Source organism: Trachemys scripta, chromosome 1 (assembly GCF_013100865.1).
Source record: "Trachemys scripta elegans isolate TJP31775 chromosome 1, CAS_Tse_1.0, whole genome shotgun sequence".
Classification (NCBI taxonomy): Eukaryota; Metazoa; Chordata; order Testudines; family Emydidae; genus Trachemys; species Trachemys scripta.
In genome coordinates this window covers 346039963-346059100 of record NC_048298.1, presented here as the reverse complement: position 1 = coordinate 346059100, position 19138 = coordinate 346039963, and the positions used below count along the sequence as shown (strand labels likewise).

Below are 19138 nucleotides of genomic sequence, written 5' to 3'. Positions count from 1 at the left end.
AAAAAATTGGAAAGAGTCCAGCGGGAGGGCAACAAAAATGAGTAGGGGGCTGGAACACATGACTTATGAGGAGAGGCTGAGGGAACTGGGGTTATTTAGTCTGCAGAAGAGAAGAATGAGGGGGGATCTGATAGCTGCTTTCAACTACCGGAAAGGGGGTTCCAAAGAGGATGGATCTCGACTGTTCTCAGTGGTAGCAGATGACAGAACAAGGAGCAATGGTCTCAAGTTGCAGTGGGGGAGGTCTAGGTTGGATATTAGGAAAAACTTTTTCACTAGAAGGGTGGTGAAGCACTGGAATGGGTTACCTAGGGAGGTGGTGGAATCTCTATCCTTAGAGGTTTTTAAGGCCTGGCTTGACAAAGCCCTGGCTGGGATGATTTAGTTGGGATTGGTCCTGCTTTGAGCAGGGAATTGGACTAGATACCTCCTGAGGTCTCTTCCAACCCTGATCTTCTATGATTCTGTCTGCCAGCTGGGGCCAGGGCACTAGAGGCAAATCGGAAACCTGGACTTGGGGGAACATTCCAGTCCCTATGTGAACTTCCTGGACTGTCCCCTAGGTCTGACCTGTTCCCCGTTTAGGGGCCAGACTTATGCAGTGTGTGGGGTCCTGCATATTACACACCATCACACTCCTATACAAAGACACAGACACACCTGCACCCTCACACGACTCCACAGCCAAGCACAAGGAGTCCGACCCAGATGTCTGCAGCCATACGCAGTCACCTGTGGGGTGTGCCCAGGCACCAGTGTGCCCAGCAGCAGACACAAACATACAATGGCTACAACCTCTGCTTCCCCCACCCCACTGGCTCTCATCAAGTGCAGCGGAACCAATTTCCTTTCCTGTTTTGCAACAATGATTCCCAGAGCCACCTTCAGAAGGGTTTTAAAACAAGCCACTAAAGAGACCAGCACAGTCCCCACATTCTCCCCAACTGGCGCTTCAAACTATTGTTCAGCGTGATGCCCCCAGCCCCCGGGCCTTTCCCGAGAATGACTCAAGAGCATAGTTTGAAAAACCCCAATTCTTTTTTTGCGGAAAATCCTGAAAAAATTCCTTTAAAAAAACAATAACCCCCCTACCTGCGCCCTCCCCCCAAACCCCCACTTTTAAAAGCACATTTTCAGTTTGGGAAAATCAAACATTTAACCTTTTTTTTTTTCCGTTTTCTGTTTCCGGTTCTTCATAGGGGGTAAAAATCGACCATTTAGAGCAAACTGACAAAGTGCTGGGAAAATGTTCATTCTGATCTGGCAGTGGGTGGGCTTAGCACCGCCTGCGACGAATTAGCTGCATCCCAGGGGGTGGGTCTGAGGCTGGAGACCAGTGGAGAGACTGCAGATCACCCGGGCCTTAGCTAAAAGGCCAACCCGCAGCATAGTTGAGCGAGACAGAGACGAGACCTGTGTATACCTCAGGGGAGGCCCTGCTTGAGACCCAGATCTGCTGGGAGCAGCTGGGCAATTCCCGAAAACCCTAAATAAAGGGAAAGGCTCTCGTTAATCTGTCTGATTTACGCTGGACTGGTTTGGTTCTTGAGGAATAAATCCATCGCTCAAGAAAGGCACCAAAATTCCTCAGCTGTTGGGAGCTTTCTTCCCTGCCCAGGCTGGTGAGATGGCCCCAGTGGCCGAGGAGCCATTTTCCCTGGGCGAACATTTTGATGACAAAGTTTCCACCAGGGAAAGGCAGCGTGATCTGTGGCCCCCTGCTGGGATCGCAGTACAGAGCGTTTGACCAATTCCAAGCCAGCGGGGGCGAGCCAGAGCCGTTCCTGCCCGACGGCTGGCTGGACCCCTACGTGACACAAGTTGGTGCTACCCCACTTGGGAACAGGGTGTTCCCACCATCCAGCAGCACAACTGGAGTTAACTGGAGCTCCTGGTGGAGGGTCCCAGCAGAGGCCCGACCGGTGACTGGGTTCCAGGGACTGAAATACGGAGCGGGTCCCTCCCAGTCAGCGCTGGACAGGCTGGCAGAGGGTGGGTATCAGCCATGCTTGTCCTGGTGCTTCTCCTGCCCGGGAGGGAACCAGAGCACATCCTTGTCCCGGGCTGCCAATCCAGCGTCCTTCACCCGTGCGACAGCTGCCTGTATAGACATTAGCTGGAGACAGTCATCAATCAACGTGGAAAGCCGCGATCTCCAGGCCAGTAAGCAGCAACCAAGCACTGGGCGTGATGGATCTCAGGGGTTGCTAACACAGACAGGTCTGTTCAGACATGGGTCGTGTCATCAGCACTCCTGCAGGTGGACGGTACTGCGTGCGGCAGGTGGCCCTTTAAATAGCACAGCCGTAAGAGCCACACCTGGGCCGCTCAGCTGCTAACTTTCTAGCCCTCCTCGCCTGCAGAGGGCACCCTCCCTCCCCACAGTCCTCTGCAGAGACTGTCTGCCAAAGGTGACCCAAGCATGTGCTGCCCCTAGTAGGAAGGATGAATTACTACATGCTAAAAGAATTTCCTTGCCCTGCCCGCTCTTACATATTGTACTAATACCGTGGTTGCCTTTGACCCGGTTCACGCAAGGATGAGAGATGCAGTCTCCTTGCAGGAAAAAATGTCCTACCGCCCAGGGAGATTTCGGGGGGCAGGTCACCCCTTAGACGAGCATATGGATTTTTCTTTTCCATGTTAAAAGAAATAAGTCGTATTTCATTTCATCCCAAAGACTCTATCTTCACAACCAGGGGAGAGAGGCTGTCAGATTCCAGAACAAAGGAGATGCCCTTTGCTAGAGGATTGCTGACTACGTTTCTCTCTGTGTGATTAATGAGGAAATTGCTCCTGGAAATCCACTGGGGACCAGGATGTAAATCTGGAACAGGATTTTGACCTAGCACAGACATTCACTGTTGCTCCGTGGACGAGGGTTTGACCACATGAACACAGTCACATGCACTCCTCCAAACCAGTTTAGATGAGCCGGCTTTAAAGCGGACCAGACTGTGACAGGCAGGGCACAGATCCTGTGTGGATGGAGTGGTTCATCCGGGAAGAGCCCGGAGCGCTGCTGTGGAATTCTGTACACTGCTCTCTGAGCCTGGGCTGTCACTCCGGTTTGAGCCCAAGCCCCTTTTCTGTCCACACACAAATCAGTCTGACTCGGGCCAGCAAGCGCTCTGGATGCTGGTCCTAGGATCCTGCTGAGGGCGTGGGTCAGAGTCTACGGTTCTGTGACCCGCTGAGAGCTGAGGCCAGATGACAGGACTCGGATCTGGCTCTCCGACAGCCCGGCGTGTGGGGAATATAACATGCTGCTAGGAGACAGCCGGAAGTGCAGGCCCCGGTGTTACATCTCTGCCTTAGTGTGAGAGAGCTTCGCTAAGATATGACTGTGGGTCAGCTCCCTGCCACGCCAGCCTGTCTTCCTCCCCAGCAAACTGGTCCAGACTGCGGCACCGATAGTCCAGGCCATGCTAGAGTGTATTCGGGTCGATTTGCTTGTGTGTTAGTATAGATCAAAGTACCGATGAGCTGTATAAGAGTGTATGGGGTGAGTGAACTTCATGAAAATGAATTGGACGTTACTTGTGCTGTTTCACGTCTCTGTTCCTGTTAGAATGCAATACTGAACGTTTATGTTGTGTGTACCCTGTGACTAAGCAACCTTTCCAAGTATCAGAGGGGTAGAGGTGTTAGTCTGAATCTGTAAAAAGCAACAGAGGGTCCTGTGGCACCTTTAAGACTAACAGAAGTACTGGGAGCATAAGCTTTCGTGGGTAAGAACCTCACTTCTTCAGATGCAAGACATCGTTCCAAGACCTTTCCAAGACATCTTGGGAAATGCTAATGAAGGACTTAAGGACTTTAACAGCAAATGCCGATTTCAAAGCAAGTGGTCATTATGTGTGATGGTCGGAGGTCAAAAGATTAAGTGCCCTCCTCACTCCCCGTCATCAAAGGAAAAGCCCAGTGGGTAAAGAGACTGTCAGCTCGCCTTCTCTCAGAAGAAGATACAAGAATGGATTCAAAGAAAGATCCTTCCTCTCTGGACTGTCTGGACTCTTACAAGGAGAGGTACCAGATGCAAAGCAGAGATCCCCAGAGATCATCCGGGTACCCTGAAAAGACTTTGGGGAACTGGCAATTTATTATGTCACTGCCACCATTTGGAATTACAAACTACGACTCACCCGTGTGTACGTTTTCCCTGCTTTAACCTCTCAATAATCCTCAATCTTTTTTCTTAGCTAATACATCTGTAGTTAGTTTACTGTAGGTTTATTTGCCTGCTAGTGTTGTCTTTGGTGTCAGATCAGGAGTACCAGTTGATCTGGGGTAAGTGATGGTCTTTTGGGGGCTGGGAGAAACTTGAGGTGGTGTGATTTTTGGTGTAAATGACCTGCTATAACGAAATCCAGTTTGGGTGTCTAAGGGGACTTTCTGCAACTCGGTGGTAAGCCTAGTAGAGTGACCCGAGTTCACATTTGTGTCTGGCTTGCTGCAATCTAATTACAGAGCACACCGCCAGTTAGGGGCGCCTGCCCTGTGTTCTGACAGTCTGCCCTGAGGTCGGCACTCCGGGTCGCGAGCCGCTCCAGGCAGAGCCATTCAGGGACCTAAGCTGCTCAGAGATGTCTCTCTGCAATGCACAGCCTCTGTCATTCTGCATTCGCAGACAATCTTACATTTGTTGCTCCTTTAGGAGTCACGGCACTGCCGCTGATTAATTTAACTGCTGTTTGACAAACACTCTTATTTCCCAGCAGGAGTGGGGTTATACCAAAAGCGAAACACGTTTATTAAACAAAAAGCCTCTGGGTTAGGTGATGCCAAGTATAAGAAGTGACGACAGGAAGGGTTACAAGCAAAGAAAAGTAAAGCCTGCTTCTAAGACTAAAACCCCGATGTAATCAGCTTGAGTTCTTGGTCAAGACGGTTTTCCAGCTTCCAGCGCCTTCTCCAGCGTGACTGGCTTTTCCAGCCAGGATCCATCCTTCCCGCCTCAAAATCCTGCTTTCTTCGTGTTCCCGCAAGAGAGGGATCACACAAATGTCCTTATGTCACCCCGGAGTCTCTGTATCAAGAGCCAGGAAGGCTTTCTGCTGTTGTTTGCTTCCTGGAAACCCTATGCCCTGCCGATTCGTATGTAAATGGGGCTTCCGGTGTTTTGATTCCACCCTGCTTAATTTGCACCGGAGACCGATCTGCCTGCCCTCCTGTCTCCCTTTGGTTGGTCACAGACTTTAAACCATAATATCAGTGAAGGGTTCATACAGACATTTCGCAGTGAGACCGATCACCAGCGTATCACCTGCCTCCAGAAAAGCCCTCACTCTATCCACTGTGATAGTACAGGAGTATTGGATACAATCAGTTGATGCAAGTGGGAATGGGTTACCTAGGGAGGTGGTGGAATCTCCTTCCTTGGAGGTTTTTAAGGCCCGGCTTGACAAAGCCCTGGCTGGGATGATTTAGTTGGGAATTGGTCCTGCTTTGAGCAGGGGGTTGGACTAGATACCTCCTGAGGTCCCTTCCAACCCTGATATTCTATGATTCTATGAAGTGCTCGTTGGCTGGGGTTCAGGCCCCCTGCTTTTCTCCTGGTGTGTTTGGCCCTGATTGTCCCAGGGATGCTCAGCTCCGGTGCCTGGGCCACGCCCACGGTCGAAATTCAAATCTGGGTTTGTGGATGAATTCCAGCCCCAAGCAGGGCAAGGTTCAGCCTGGGTGATGCGTTTGGCCCCGTCTCTAGTGCTCGGGTCTGAGACTAAACTTGTTAACCCAATTCCGGCCAGAGAAGCACATACCATTGGCTTAAGTGGAGTGCCACCCACTCGCCCCGCTCGGCCTTGGGCTCCCGGTGGCTCAGGTGCCAGCTCTGAGCACTCTAGCACTGCCAGGGGTGCCAGTCAGAGTGCCTGTCTCCCAGGTTGTCTCCATTCCGTCCCTGGTGGCTAGGGAAGCCTGTGCCTGATTCTCCAGCAGCTCTCCTTGGAGCACCGTCTGTGCCCTGGGTTGGCTCAGAGCTGTGCCTTCTGCTCTTGTGCTTCCAGGGATGCCGTCCTCAAGCAGAAGCAGGTGGGATGCAATGGGCTGCCCCAGTCAGAGCTCCAGGGCAAACCGATGGACAGCCTGGCAGCACCTTTGCCTCCTGATAAACAAGGTAGGAAGAGGCCGGGGTGGGACAACGTGCGGGGTGGGGGGTGGTGCAGGAGTCCTTGTGTTTCATCCTCTGCATTTCTGATGGACTAGTGCTCAGTTACTGCAGTGACACGTGCAGGGCACAGATAGATCAATCAACAGCTCTGTTGTGGGGTACGTGGGAGAGACAGACCACGAAGCACATGGGATAGATCGATGGATGGAGAGGTGGGGACATGGGATGGATGGGGGGATGGATGGAGAGAGGTTTACATGGGGTGGATGGATGGATGGAGAGTGGACTTCATGGGATGGATGGAGGGATGGAGAAGGGAGTACATAGGTTGGATGGCGTGGGGGGTACGTGGGATGGATGAATGGATAGAGGGAAGGAGGGATGGAAAGCAGGGTACATGGAATGGAGGAATGGATGGATAGATAATGGGGTACATGGGATGGCTGGATGAGACTGGGATTCATGGGGTGAATGGATGGGTGGGTGGAGATGGGGGTACATGGGGTGGATAGATGGATGGATGGAGAGGGGATACGTGGGATCGATGGATAGACGTGGATGGATGGATGCACAGGGTGGTACATGGGGTGGAAGGATGGATGGAGGGGGTGTACATGGGGTGGATGGATGGCTAGAAAGGAGTGTACCTGGGGTGGATGGATTGATGGAGAGGGGGTATATGAGGTGGATGAATGGATGGATGGATGGATTGATGGAAAGGAGCGTACATGGGGTGGATGGATGGATAGCTACCCATCTGTGATATCTCACCGGACATCACCAAGTCTGCAAATGCCAGCACGTGTCCCCATCCTGCTTCCTCTATTATTGCCCTAGTTGTGCGTCTCCTCTGCACCGGGCTGACTTTGCTGTCTTGCTTTGCAGTGTTGATAAACCCGCTGGTGGACAAGGACTCGGCGGAGGTGGTCGCGGTCATCCTGGTAAGTGAATGGGAGCTAGTGGGAGGGGGAGAAAGCTGGAAAGGGGCAGGTCAGAGGAACTGGCAGCAAGACATGCTCTGGGGCCAGCCTTTGTATACAGAGGTGTCTGTGCTGCAGGATTGCACAGCCCATTGCAGACGGGCCCCCAACTCCCCACCTGCCCCCCATGTGACATAGGAACCTACGCAGTGGAACGCAGCGGCTGCTTAGCCCCACACAACACCAATACGCTGGCTTCTCTCAGCCCGGAGACCGTGGGCCTGCCACGTGCTCCCTAGCCGAGGGGGTTGGGCTTTAGCTCGGGCGGAAAGGGGGGTGATTTGCTGCCCCAGGCCCTGAACCCGTCCCTGCAAGGGACTGATGGGCCACTTCTCCCTGTGGCCGTCAGCTGCAGGCAGAGCTTGGAGCTGATCGGTGCATGGGATGTGCTCACCGCAGGACCCTGGGGGTGGCAGGGAGAGGGCGGCCTCCATACATGGGTGCCCAGGATTGCCCCCTGCCACGGCTGTGTCCTCACATGGGTGCCACCGGCTGAGCAGGGGTGGGGGCAGATCTCACAAAGCCTGGCCGTACAAGCGTTAGTTCCTGGGGGGCACATGGGGTGGATGGCTGCCACCGGCTTCCCACCCATCTCTGGGCTGCCCGGCTGCCGCTGCTCACCGTTAACTTTCGCAGTGACCAGCCCGGGGCAGCCTGGTGGAAGCCCAGGCCTAGCGGACATGGGAATGGAAGCTCGCTGGCTCCCTCTAGAGGTGAAGCCGGAGAACTGAGGGTGCCTTGCTCCCTCGTGCTCAGCTGCATGTGCTGCTCCCTGGCTCCCCCTGCGGGCGAAGGGGTAGAACTGTGGAGGGGGCCAGTCATTTTTCCTCTATTCAATGGAACCCCGGGGCCACACTGGAGCCTGGCCGTGACCGGACAGATCATCCCCGGCTGGGTTAGGACCAGTCAGTGTGAATGCGCTGCCCCTTGCTGAGATGAGTCAAGGGAAAGCGAAGCTAAGCTAAACTCAGCATGGGCCCCTACCCGCTCCGCTCCCCACGGCGCCACAGCACCACGTACTGGCCAATAGGCGTGTCTCCGCTGCCCCCTCGGGGGGGCCCTGGGAGCTGCACCAGGCCCTAGACTGCAGCAGGAGATGGTAGGTGAGTGCCTTTGGAGCAGAGGCCCGTGGGTTCGATTCCTGCTTATGTCTGTGGAGTCCTGCCCGGCCGCAGGGCTGTTCTGGGTGGTAAGCTGATCCGTTTGGTGTCAACTGCTCCCGTGCGGTCAGGGGTTTGCATGCCCCAGGGAGCTGCGGGCTGGCTGGTACAGGGGTGACTCAGCAATCAGCCGTGTGCCAAGCAGGCTGTTGCAATGGGGCCGGCGGGGGCCGGGAGATGGGCAGGAGGGAGCTCTTCTGAACGCTGGCGTTGAAGTGGATTCCTCCCAGCCTGAGGTGTGTGCGAAGGGGGCGGCGAGATGAAATGCAAGGTTAACTAAGAGCCCCTGTCTGCCTCTCGGCACATGCCGCCTGGGCCCGGCCCTGAACAGGCCCCGACGCCATCGGGGTACATGGCTCCCGCTAATCAGCTCAGGGAGCAGGGAGAGAGGAGGGTTTAAGTGGATTAAGGAGCGAGACGAGCAGCAAGAGATTTTTCTCCAGCGCTTATTAAAAAGGAATTAAGATGATTAACAAGCACTGACCTTTCTCAAACTCACGCGTTGGGCCCGTCACTGGGGAGCACTCCCAGCCCCGCCGCTGTTCACGCGCACGGGTGTTGACGTACGGGCCATGGGCTCGCACAGATATGTTCACCCTCTCTGCTGCGTGGCACCTCTGTGCATGCGGCCCAGGCACGAGGCAGACCGCTGCCAGCAGTGGGAAGCTCCCGTGGGTTTTTCACAGGCACGAGGTCCTACATATGTGATGTACACGTATGCCCTTTCACACACGCGACCCAGGCTGTTCAGTTCAGGGGGACTTTGTTGGCGTGACACGCTAGCCAAGCGTCACCAGTGTCGAAAAGAGACAAATGGCTGTAACAGGCTGGAGAGGGCTGATCCCAGTTAGCAGTGTCCATTGCTGGGAGGATGGTCGGATACAGGGTAGTTTTAAGACAGCTCCGTAGATTTCGGACCAGCATTGTAGGCAGTCCTGCGCAGCCCTATGCCCATCGCACCAAGCCATCTCTGCTGTCAAAGCCACCTCTGCATGGCACACTTGCTCCCTTCCCCTCTCTGTCCATCCTCAGCCCCTTTTTCCCTCCATCCCATCCCCACCTCCCAAATGGCAGAGTTCAGATCTAGCCCCAAAGAGGCCGCACGTGCAGCTCCGTGGGGCTCCGTCCAATTTCGGCTGCCAGGGACAGGTGCTGGGTCATGTCCCTGGTCTGTCCAGCTCCTTCCACGCCACAGGCACTATGGAAATACAGTCAGTGCATTCGGCGGCCTGCCCTGTTCTAAAAGAGCTGCACCAGTTTCACTAAGCTGATCTGGCATAAAACCCTAACGGAGACACACTTAAAAGGCTGTCTAAGGGCTTGGCATTGGTGCCCAGCCCCGTAAAACACCAATAGCAACAGGGACACAGACGCCAATGAGTCTTCAGCTCTTCCTCCTCCTCGGAGTCAGAGCTCGGCCTGGGATATTTGTTCAGTTGCTTTCCCCGCTGTATCCAGCACCCGTCCGGAGACCCCAGGGGAGGGAAGCTCCGTGGGAAGATCTGCCAATCCGAGCCACCCTAGCCCGTTCAGCGACTCTCACGCCGCGCCTCTCCTCTCAAACAGCTCACGCTCTAATTCACTAATGCCACTTCCAAGTGGCAGCCGGCCCCCCTGAGAGCAGGTGATTCCGTTACTTAATGACTGATTTAGGAGAGCAAACAGCCCATTAGCTCGCTGGCGATGCCTGATTTCTCGGAGCCCTCGCTGCTTCCCATGGAAAGCGCCTGGCACCAGTTCAGCTCCTTGGAGCAATGAAGAGCGAGGAGTTTTTACTGTGCTGTTCTTGGATGCCGTTCTGGCCCAGCTTGTCAATGTTGTCAGCCTCCAAGCAGTTGCTAAGAGCAAAGCGCTAATTAATTAGAGACAGTAACGAGCTAGGAGCTACGCGCACACCAGTCTGAAAGAGGGGGAAAGGGGATTGGAATTGAGAAGCAAAGAAAATACCCACAGCCTCTCTCTGTGTGTAACCCCATCTGTCTGCCACGCACATGCCTATGTGCTGTCACACACACGTGCATGGCAAACAGATGGTGTTACACAGACAGACACACACAGGGGTACATGTTCTAATGCATGTTCTGTAACACACTGGCACGTTTTAATACATGTGCAGGAACACACAGGGGTCCATGTTCTAATACACAAGTACTGTAACACACAGGGGTACATGTTCTAACACACATACTGTAACACACAAGGGCACATGTTCTAACACACATGTATTGTAACGCACAGGGGCACATGTTCTAACACACACATACTGTAACGCACAGGGGCACATGTTCTAGCACACATGCTGTAACACACAGGGGTACATGTTCTAACATGCACGTACTGTAACACACAACAGTACATGTTCTAACACACGTGCTGTAACACATAGGGGTACATGTTCCAACACATGTGCTGTAACACACAGGGGTACATGCTTTAACATGTGCAGTAACACAGGGGTACATGTTCTAACATATATGTACTGTAACTCACAGGGGCACATGTTCTAGCACACATGCTGTAACACACAGGAGTACATGTTGTAACACACACATGCTGTAACACACAGGGGTACATGTTTTAACCCATGTGCAGTAACACAGAGGGTACATGTTCCAACAAACACGTGCTCCAACACACAAGTGCGAGTTCTGCACCTCCAACTTGGCCCACAAGTGTAAGATGAGTTCCAGCTGCAAAGGTAGCACCGAACCCCAAATCCCTGTGAGTCTGGGGGTTGAGAGCTGAGGACTGCGGCTGGCTGCCCCGGGCACGCTGCAGTGCAGGCGGGAGTGGAAGCTGTCTCCTCTCTGTCCGTGCCCCCGGCGTCTCTTTTCAGGTGTGCGGGTGATTGTCATTTCCCGGGTACCTAGTGTGAGCGATGGGCAGCTGGTGGGTGGCCGAGAGCCGCTACTGTGAATTGGAGGAAGAGAGCTAATGAACCCGAGCGTGTCTTACTGGGTGCCAGGAATCACAAGAGACACATGGTGCAAAACTGTTGACGCATTCACCGCAGTCTTGTGATCTCTCCACACACCCACACTCTGCCACCCGTCATGTATTGGGGTGAATTTACTTCTTCGCCCAGCCAGCATGATGTGCCGCAGCGGCCGGCACGGGGAGCTCTGAGCCGGTTGGCAAATCACCTGTGTAGGTCAGAGCAGGATCCTGGCCCCGACGTGCCGGAGCCAAGTGGCACCTCGCTGACTGATGCCCAGCTGGGCTCTCCGTTTGTCTCTCTGGCCTCGGGGGCAGGCGAAGCCTGGGGACTGCTAGTGCTGGTGAAAGCCAGGTGGCCGGGCCACCTCCCGCCCCATCAATCCAGGTTGCTTTGGAAAGGTTTTTGCCGATCAATTAGTCCCCAAGTGCTGTCTTGCTCCAGCGCCAGTTCCCCGCAGATCCCAAGTGCTCTCCAAACACTGGTGAGTCGGCAGCAGGGAGGCGTTATGAGACCCAGCGTCTAGGCCCATCCTGGTGCCTTCGCGTAGTGCAGGTGCCTCCGCCAGCCCACCTGCGCCCGAGGGTGGAGTCCATTGAATAACGCGGGGGTCCTACCACACCATCGCACGCAGCCTTTCCCGCAGGGCAGGGGGGGATCCTGAGCGGGTTGAATCGGCCTCACTACAAGATCTCTGTGGATTTACAGCGGCCGAGGGGCTTGGCTCCAGGCTGGTCACAGAGCTACGCCCCAGCTTCGAAACAGTCCCTTGGAGGACTGGTCAGTGGGCCAGACGCCCAAGGGGACCTGCTCTCCCGTAAGGGGCAGCCACATGGAGACTGGCTTCAGCTCTCCTGCATGGCAAGGGGGCTGCTCTCACGAGCCAGTCACTGCTACAGCGAGGCCAGGCACACGCCTCCTGTCCCCTGCCCTGCCCCAGGGGCAGACTTAACCCTCTTGCCTCCACTGGGCAGTAACGCAAAGTACAGGAGGGAAACTGAGGCACACATCGGCATCATAAAAATAGGACAGACGTTCTCACTTCATCTGCAGGCTCCAGGTGCTGCTCCAGAGCCCATTGGGGTCAAAGGAAAGCGCCTCCTTTGGCTCAAGCCCCAGGGCTGCTTTTGCCCAACGAAGCGTTGCTCTCCCGTTGTCCAGCTGCTCTGCTGGCTGTCGCCCCCTAGGGGTTGAAGATCGGCGCTGGAAATGGCAGGCTGAGCGGTTCACGCTCGCCCCCTGGCTGCGCCATCAGCTGTCCTAATCCAGCGCAGTCTGGCCAAGCCAGCATGGACGGAGAGCTGGTCTCAGCCCAGCTGCCTGGCTGGGCAAAGCGCCACTTTCGGCCGTGGCTGGTGAAGCCTGAGCCCGTCTGCACTGCCGTCGGCGTCGCTGGACGTCTGAAGTCAGTGCAGCGAGACCAGCTATTACACAGCTACGGGCTAGTGGCGCCGGCTTTGCAGCCACAAACTCCATGGATTTCCTTGGTGGTCCTCCCGATTCCCACCTGTGTGAGCGAGAGTCAAACAAGGCCCTGGGGCGGATTGAACCGGCCTGGGTGTCTATATAGTAGATGGTCCCAAAGCGAACGCGTTGGGTCCCATAGAAAACCCTTCTTCAGAGCGACTGCAATGTGCCACCGGGCTGGGAGTCAGGCTTGCTAGATTCAGGACTCCTGGATCCTGTTCCCAGCTCTGTCACTGACGCCCGGAGACACTGAGGGCAGCCGCTTCCCTGCTCCCTGCCTCAGTTTCCCCAACGGTTGGGTGGGGATAGAAACACTGACCTACCTCCTGGGCCGGTTGGGAGGCTTACCGCATTGGTGTTCGTAAAGGCCTTTGAGACGTGTGTACAGAAGGAGCCGGGAAGGTGCAATCTAGCCTTGTCAGTGCTGTTATCAATGCTCATTAACCTCCCAGCTTAAAGGCCCGGCCCGGAGGTGGCTTTTTAATTTGCTCGCTGTTGTCTGGCTGGACCGTTCCCGGTCTGCTGGCCGCTAGCTATGGGCAAACACCGTCAGTACAGTTGGTTTGAGCAGCCCGCGCCTATCCACGTTGCTGGAGGCTACTAGCCGGAGGCTAGAGATGGCCCCGCGGTTCAGGGGTGTGGGCTCACGTCTCTCCAGACAACAGGGTGACGTCTCCAGTGCTCCCTGCTCTCCCGTGGCCCTCAGGCAGCAGGCCGAGCTAGAGGCACAGGTGGGTTATCTGGACCCCATGGCGTCCCCGCTGGACCTGCAGGACGGGTGTGCTAAGGGCGTGAGAGAGGCCGAGGGCAGCCGGCAGAGCAGGGCTCTGGCGGGAGCGTTGGCTGCGCTCTGGGCGGGATAGCGCAGCGCTCTGGAGAGCTCTGGGAAAGGGCCGGCTCGTCGGGTGGTGCGCACAGTGCCTGCCAGCAGGGGGCGCGGCTCTGCTCGTCCATTTCTGTTCCTTTCTTGTTGCCTATTGATGGTCTGTTTGCCCTGTGCAATTCTCACCCACCGGCCCCGGTATTCCCTGACTGCTGCGTGGCGCGGGGCTGGCAGAGCTAGGCTGCTGCAGGCCTCGGCAGACCGGGGGGCGGGAGCAGGACTGGGAAGACGGGGAGGCTGCGGCTGCTGGTCAGCACAGAGACCCATCCCCAGAGCTGGGGGTGGGGAGACCGGGGCTGGCGGGGGTGCCCGTGTACTCACTGCCTCTCCTTGCCCCACCAGGTGCACTGCGGGCGGCTGAGCGAGTCGGACGAGCAGAACCTGCGGGCGCTAGAGAAGCATGTGAGTAACATCGGGGCTTCCTGCCCTGCGCCTCCCGCAGCACCTGGCGGTGCCCCCGCTGGATGGGGCTACAGGCCGTCTCTGCCAGCCAGGGTGCCCAGGAGATCAGTCACACTCCTGCCTAGTGCCCCTGCTGCCCAACTCCCTGGGGCAGCCTGCCGCAGCGTCAGCCAAAAGGGACTCCAGCGTTGGCCCCCAGTCCTTACCCTTGGTGCCCGCGGGGGAATGGCTTGGCAGCGCGCCCTGGGGGAGGCTGGAGGGGATGATGGCAGGTTGGGGGATAAAGAGACTCAGTGACCCTTCCCCCATAGTGTGTGTGTGCACACACCTGTGTACAGGGGATCTGTGTATGCGCATGTGTGCAGGGGATCTGTGTGTGCGCGCGTGGGTCTGCAGGAGATCTCTGTGTGTGTGCACGTGCATGTGTGCAGGGGATCTGTGTGTGTGTGTGTGCGTGCATGTGTGCAGGGGATCTGTGTGTGTGCACACGTGTGCAGGGGATCTGTGTATGTGTGTGTGCACGTGTGTGCGCCTGCAGGGGATCTGTGTGTGTGTGCACGTGTGTGCATCTGCAGGGGACTTTGTGTGTGTGTGTGCAGGGATCAGTGTGTGGGCGCAGGGGATCTGTGTGTGTGCATGTGCAGAGGATTTGTGTGTGTGTGTGTGTGCAGGTGATCTGTGTGTGTGTGTGTGTGCAGAGGATCTATGTGTGTGTGTGTGTGTGTGTTGTGTGTGTGTGTGCAGGTGATTTGTGTGTGTGTGGGCGCAGGGGATCTCCGCATGTGTAGGGGAGGTGTGCTCTGTGTGTGCCAGGGGTTTCTCTGAACAGGTATGCAAAGGGGATCTGCATTGGTGGGAGCGGGGATGTGCTGGGGTGGAATCTGTGTCTGTCTGCAGGAGGGGGCCTCCCTTCCCGTCTGCTGCCCCTGGGTTAGAAGCCTCCCTTTGCTGTGCCTGGAATGAGAATCATTCCAAGCCATGGTGGGAGAGTGGGGGAGGTGTGGGAGGGCGGGGGAGGGAGGTGTGGGAGAGCGGGGGAGGGAGGTGTGGGAGGGCGGGGAGGTGTGGGTGGGCAGGGGAGGGAGGTATGGGAGAGCCGGGGAGGTGTGGAAGAGCAGTAGCCGAGGGAATGGCACCAGACAAACCTCAAATCTCCAGGCTCCCCTTGGCTCAGCAGGGCTGGCCTGGAAATTTCAGCCGCCAGCCCGGCTTTGCGGAGAGCTCCCGGCTCCTTCATCTGCCCCCTGCCGGTCACAGCAGCAAAGCCAGGTCCAGAGGGAGCAGGAGCCGCCCCCCCTCCCCGCCCCCGTTCTGAACCATTTGTCAGGGATGGAGAACCCACCATGACGACTTACCAAGGGGCGCGGGGGACTCTCTGTCCCTGGCCATGTTTAAATCCCGCTGGGACGGTTCTCTAGATCTGCTCTAGGAATTATGGGGGCAGGATCACACAGGTCCCTTCTGGCTCTGGAATCGAGGAACCCTGGGGGCGTCCAGCTCCAGAGCTCGGCGCCCGTCTCCGCGGTGAAGCCTTGATTCGGAGTTTGCTCCTGGGGCTCTCCCAGGCGCTAGCGTGGCAGATGGACGAGGCCTGGCTGCGTCGCACGGAGACCTGTTCCCACCCCAACCTGGCGGGATTCACCTCACGCCAGGGAAGGGACCCAGCTGCCTGGGACATCTGAACTGATATGCAAAGGGGGCGCTGAAATCGCAGGGTTTTCTGAGCCGCTGAGTGGATCAGACCGACGGCAGCTGGGGAAGGGCCAGGAGCCCACCCGCCAAAGTCATAGTGACGAGATGGGCCTGATCCAAGCTGCGCTGACGTCAGTGGGACAGTTGCCACTGATTTCACGGGGCTAATACTGTCCTGCTGCGCTGGCCCAGACGGGCTCTGCCGAGTGAGTCTCCAACCCCACCTGGCGTCGGCTGAAACCTCCCTGGGGCGTGGCTCACGGCTGGGAAGCGCGAGGACACCTCCTCAGGAAGAGAAAAGTGGAGCTGCTACGTGGTTTCACCACTTCAGCACCCAGCGAGGAGAAACGCCTGCTCCGGGATGGATGAGCTGCTAGTTGGTCAAGTGCTTCAGGACCCTCGGGACAGAAGATCCCACATATATGGAAGATATATTTGTTATAACAGTCCCTTGCCATTCTCTGCTCCCGCTGTCTGGGGATCTCCGAGCACTTTAACGGCATTAAATCAGTAAGTTAGTAGAGGCCGCAGCTGAGATCGGGTTCACTTGCGCTGGGTTCTGCCCAGACACGGCATGAGAGGTGGGCCCTGCCCCATACAGCTTAAAATAGACATGGGCAGCAAAGAGTGGGAGGAAGTAGACATTAGTGTCCCTGAACGCACAGAGGGATGAAGAGACGGAGTTCATAAAGCCTCCCTCCTGCTGACCAGGCCAGTTTTTAATCTTTTCCCCAATTATTTCTGACAAAACCTGAAAAACAAAACCATTTTTGTTCCCCTCTACAGTCAGTGTCAAAAGGGACAAAGGGGAAGGAAGTGGGGGGAGGGACAGCAAAAGGGGCTGAGAACAAACAACGGTGAAATTAACGTGGTCACACACGTTTTGGAATAAAGGACGAATGGTTCTTTTTGGAGCCTGCGGCGCTAAGCGGATTGTGAGGTTTTATGAAGAACTCTTGAGCCCTTTGCAGCTGACTGGCAGTGACCGCCCTCCAGCCCTGGTGGCACCGGCATGGGCGCTGGGAGTGGCATGGGCTGAGCCGGATCCCTGCGTCGTTCCTAGTGGTCGCGGTGGGTGGCGTCACGGCGTCTAGGGAGACACCGTTTTTTTTCAGCCTTCATTCCCACGATCGAGGAGCCGGGGCCGAGCACCAGAGAAAAGCCAGCTCTCGGCAAGACTTCCCCAGAGTGGGACGCTGATCGCCGCACGTCACCAGCTGTTTGCCAGCGGTGCCGCGGCTAGCTCTCGGGCTAGTGGGAGAAAAGCAGCACCGGTCGTTCAGGAGCCAGAGGCCCGGCCACTCTCGGGGGAACCAGGATAATATGAAAATCAATATGGTCTTGTCGGGGCAATTAAGGCGGCTGAGTGAATGCTGGAGAGACCCGGCAAGATTCAATACACACCGTGTGCAGCACGTGGCCGCAGCTGGGAGTTTGGCTAGATCTGGCCTGTCTGTGCACCGCTGCCCTCTGCTGCATCGACGGGGAACTGCTCCGTTACATGTCATCCGAGCCCCCCCTGCAATCTTTAATGCGCTTATCCTCACATGCCCCTCGGGGGCAGGGCTGTGATCCGCTTTGTACAGAGGGGGAACTGAGGCACAGGGAGGCTAAGTGACTTGCCCAAGGTCCCACAGCGTGTCCGTATCAGAGCCCCCCCTCTCTTGGGCAAATCGCTAGGCCTCTGCTCCCCATCGGCTAGAATGGGAATAAAGAGCCTTCCTTTGTCTGTTTAGCTCGGGAGCTCTCCCGGCAGGGCCCATGTTGGATCTAGCTAGGTGCAGACAGTGCCCCCGTGTGTGTCTGTCTGCTGTGATCTGCAACTTCGCCTGGCTGAGAAGAGAAACTCAAAGGGCCGGTGCCTGTTTTTTCACTGGGCTCCTTTCTCCCAGCCCGCAAATTCCGCAGCAGCCCAGCTGCACCGCGAGTGTAGTTGTACAGAGCCAATCAGCCGGGGCTGCGACATTTATTACCACCTCCACCATTCCTCGTGCCTAACCCAGGAGATCCCCTGCTCCCCTGGGCACAACGGAAGTCTAACTTCTGCAACTAGGTGCTTCCTAGAGTAACTTCTTCCTACGCTCCAGGCAAGCGGAGAGCCGCACTGCCGCATTGCCACAGTGAATCTTCAAGCATCTCCCTCCTGGTCCTGACTCACCGCAGGATGTGACTCCATACAGTCCTGCTCTCCGAGCCCTGGAGGAGCATTTTAATCCTCGACTCAGTGTTGGTGCCGAGCTCCTATTCCCGTGTACGGATGCCTCATGAGGCCACCGACCTTGGCGTAGCTGCCTTGCCTGAGTCACGAGCAACCTGTGCATTTGCCACTTGCACAGATGAAATGATCAGGGGTCAGGCTGTCCGGGAGGCGACCGGTTCCACGGCTCCTGACTGACTCCTCGTGATAAAAGGCCTTTGCCTTGGAGAAAACCCGCAAAACCGCCCGACGGGTGGAAAGCGCCATCCGTGGTGCTATGTCACCGTCCGTGGCGCCGGATGTCTCCCGGCCTGTGCAGGCGAATGCAGTCCCATACGAGACTGCCACCTGCAAAGCTCCTAAGTCCATAGGCGCCAGCTCCGCGGGTGCTCTGGTGCTGGAGCACCCACCGAAAAAAAATAGTGGGTGCTCAGCACCCACCGGCGGCCCCGCTGATTAACTCCTCCCCCTCCCCCCAGCGCCTCCTGCCCGCCACAGATCAGCTGTTCAGTGGCATGCAAGAGGTGCTGGGGCGGGAGGGGAAGGAGTGAGGGTGTGGCACATTCCAGGAAGGGGGCAGAACGGGGCAGGAAGAGGCAGGGTGGGGGCGGGAAAAGGTGGGGTGGGGTTGGGGCCTTAGGGGAAGGGGAGTGGGGGTGGGGCCTGGGGTGGAGCACCCCCGGGGAAATGAGAAATCCGGTGCTGGTGCCTAAGTCTACCTCTACGGTGCCTTTACCCTCCCCCACACCACATTGCTCCCCGAGCTGCAGACGCGGTGACCCTGGAGACAAGGCAGACGTTTAAGTGTGCCCTGCCGAGAAATCAGCGTGCAACCCAAAAGGACACTTGGCTGAAGTCTGCCGTCCATCTTGTTTCTGGAGCTCTCACTGGTGAAGAGGGTGGCAAACCTGAATCCCCACAGGGACAGGAGATCACCCCCATCATGGCCACAGGTGAGTCGAGGGCCAGGAGGCAGGAACGTTACCGGATTCTGGTTCACTCGCCTTGCACTATAATTGCCAACCGTACCACAGTCGAACCTCAGTGGTACAGACACCGTGGGAATGGAGGTTGCCAGCAAGACTTTGCAAGCTTATCCCCCTCCTGGTGTGTGTTTGTTTGAAAACAGCGTGTCCCCCTCCAGGCCGGGGCATGGGGGAGGTGTGAAAGCAGTGCAGACCCCAGCGCTGCTCCTGCTCTCCTGGTTCCAGAGCTGACAGGCCCAGCCTCATGCTATAAGAGGCTGCCCCACGCGTGGGGGTTGGGACAGGCAGCCCAGATGTGCCTACCTTTAAGATGCAATACAGGCA

The 19138-nt window shown here is 56.6% G+C and overlaps 1 protein-coding gene across 2 annotated transcripts in view; it reads left to right on the top strand.

Annotated features, from left to right (window-relative positions):
* Positions 1-19138, top strand: part of LOC117871393 (cGMP-dependent 3',5'-cyclic phosphodiesterase-like) — a 370986-nt gene that overhangs the window by 300072 nt on the left and 51776 nt on the right. For both annotated transcript variants that reach the window (XM_034759325.1, XM_034759326.1), the window contains 3 exons: positions 6009-6118; positions 6998-7053; positions 13880-13939. In XM_034759325.1, the coding sequence (XP_034615216.1) occupies positions 6009-6118; positions 6998-7053; positions 13880-13939 (226 nt within the window). The remainder of the gene's footprint in view (positions 1-6008; positions 6119-6997; positions 7054-13879; positions 13940-19138) is intronic.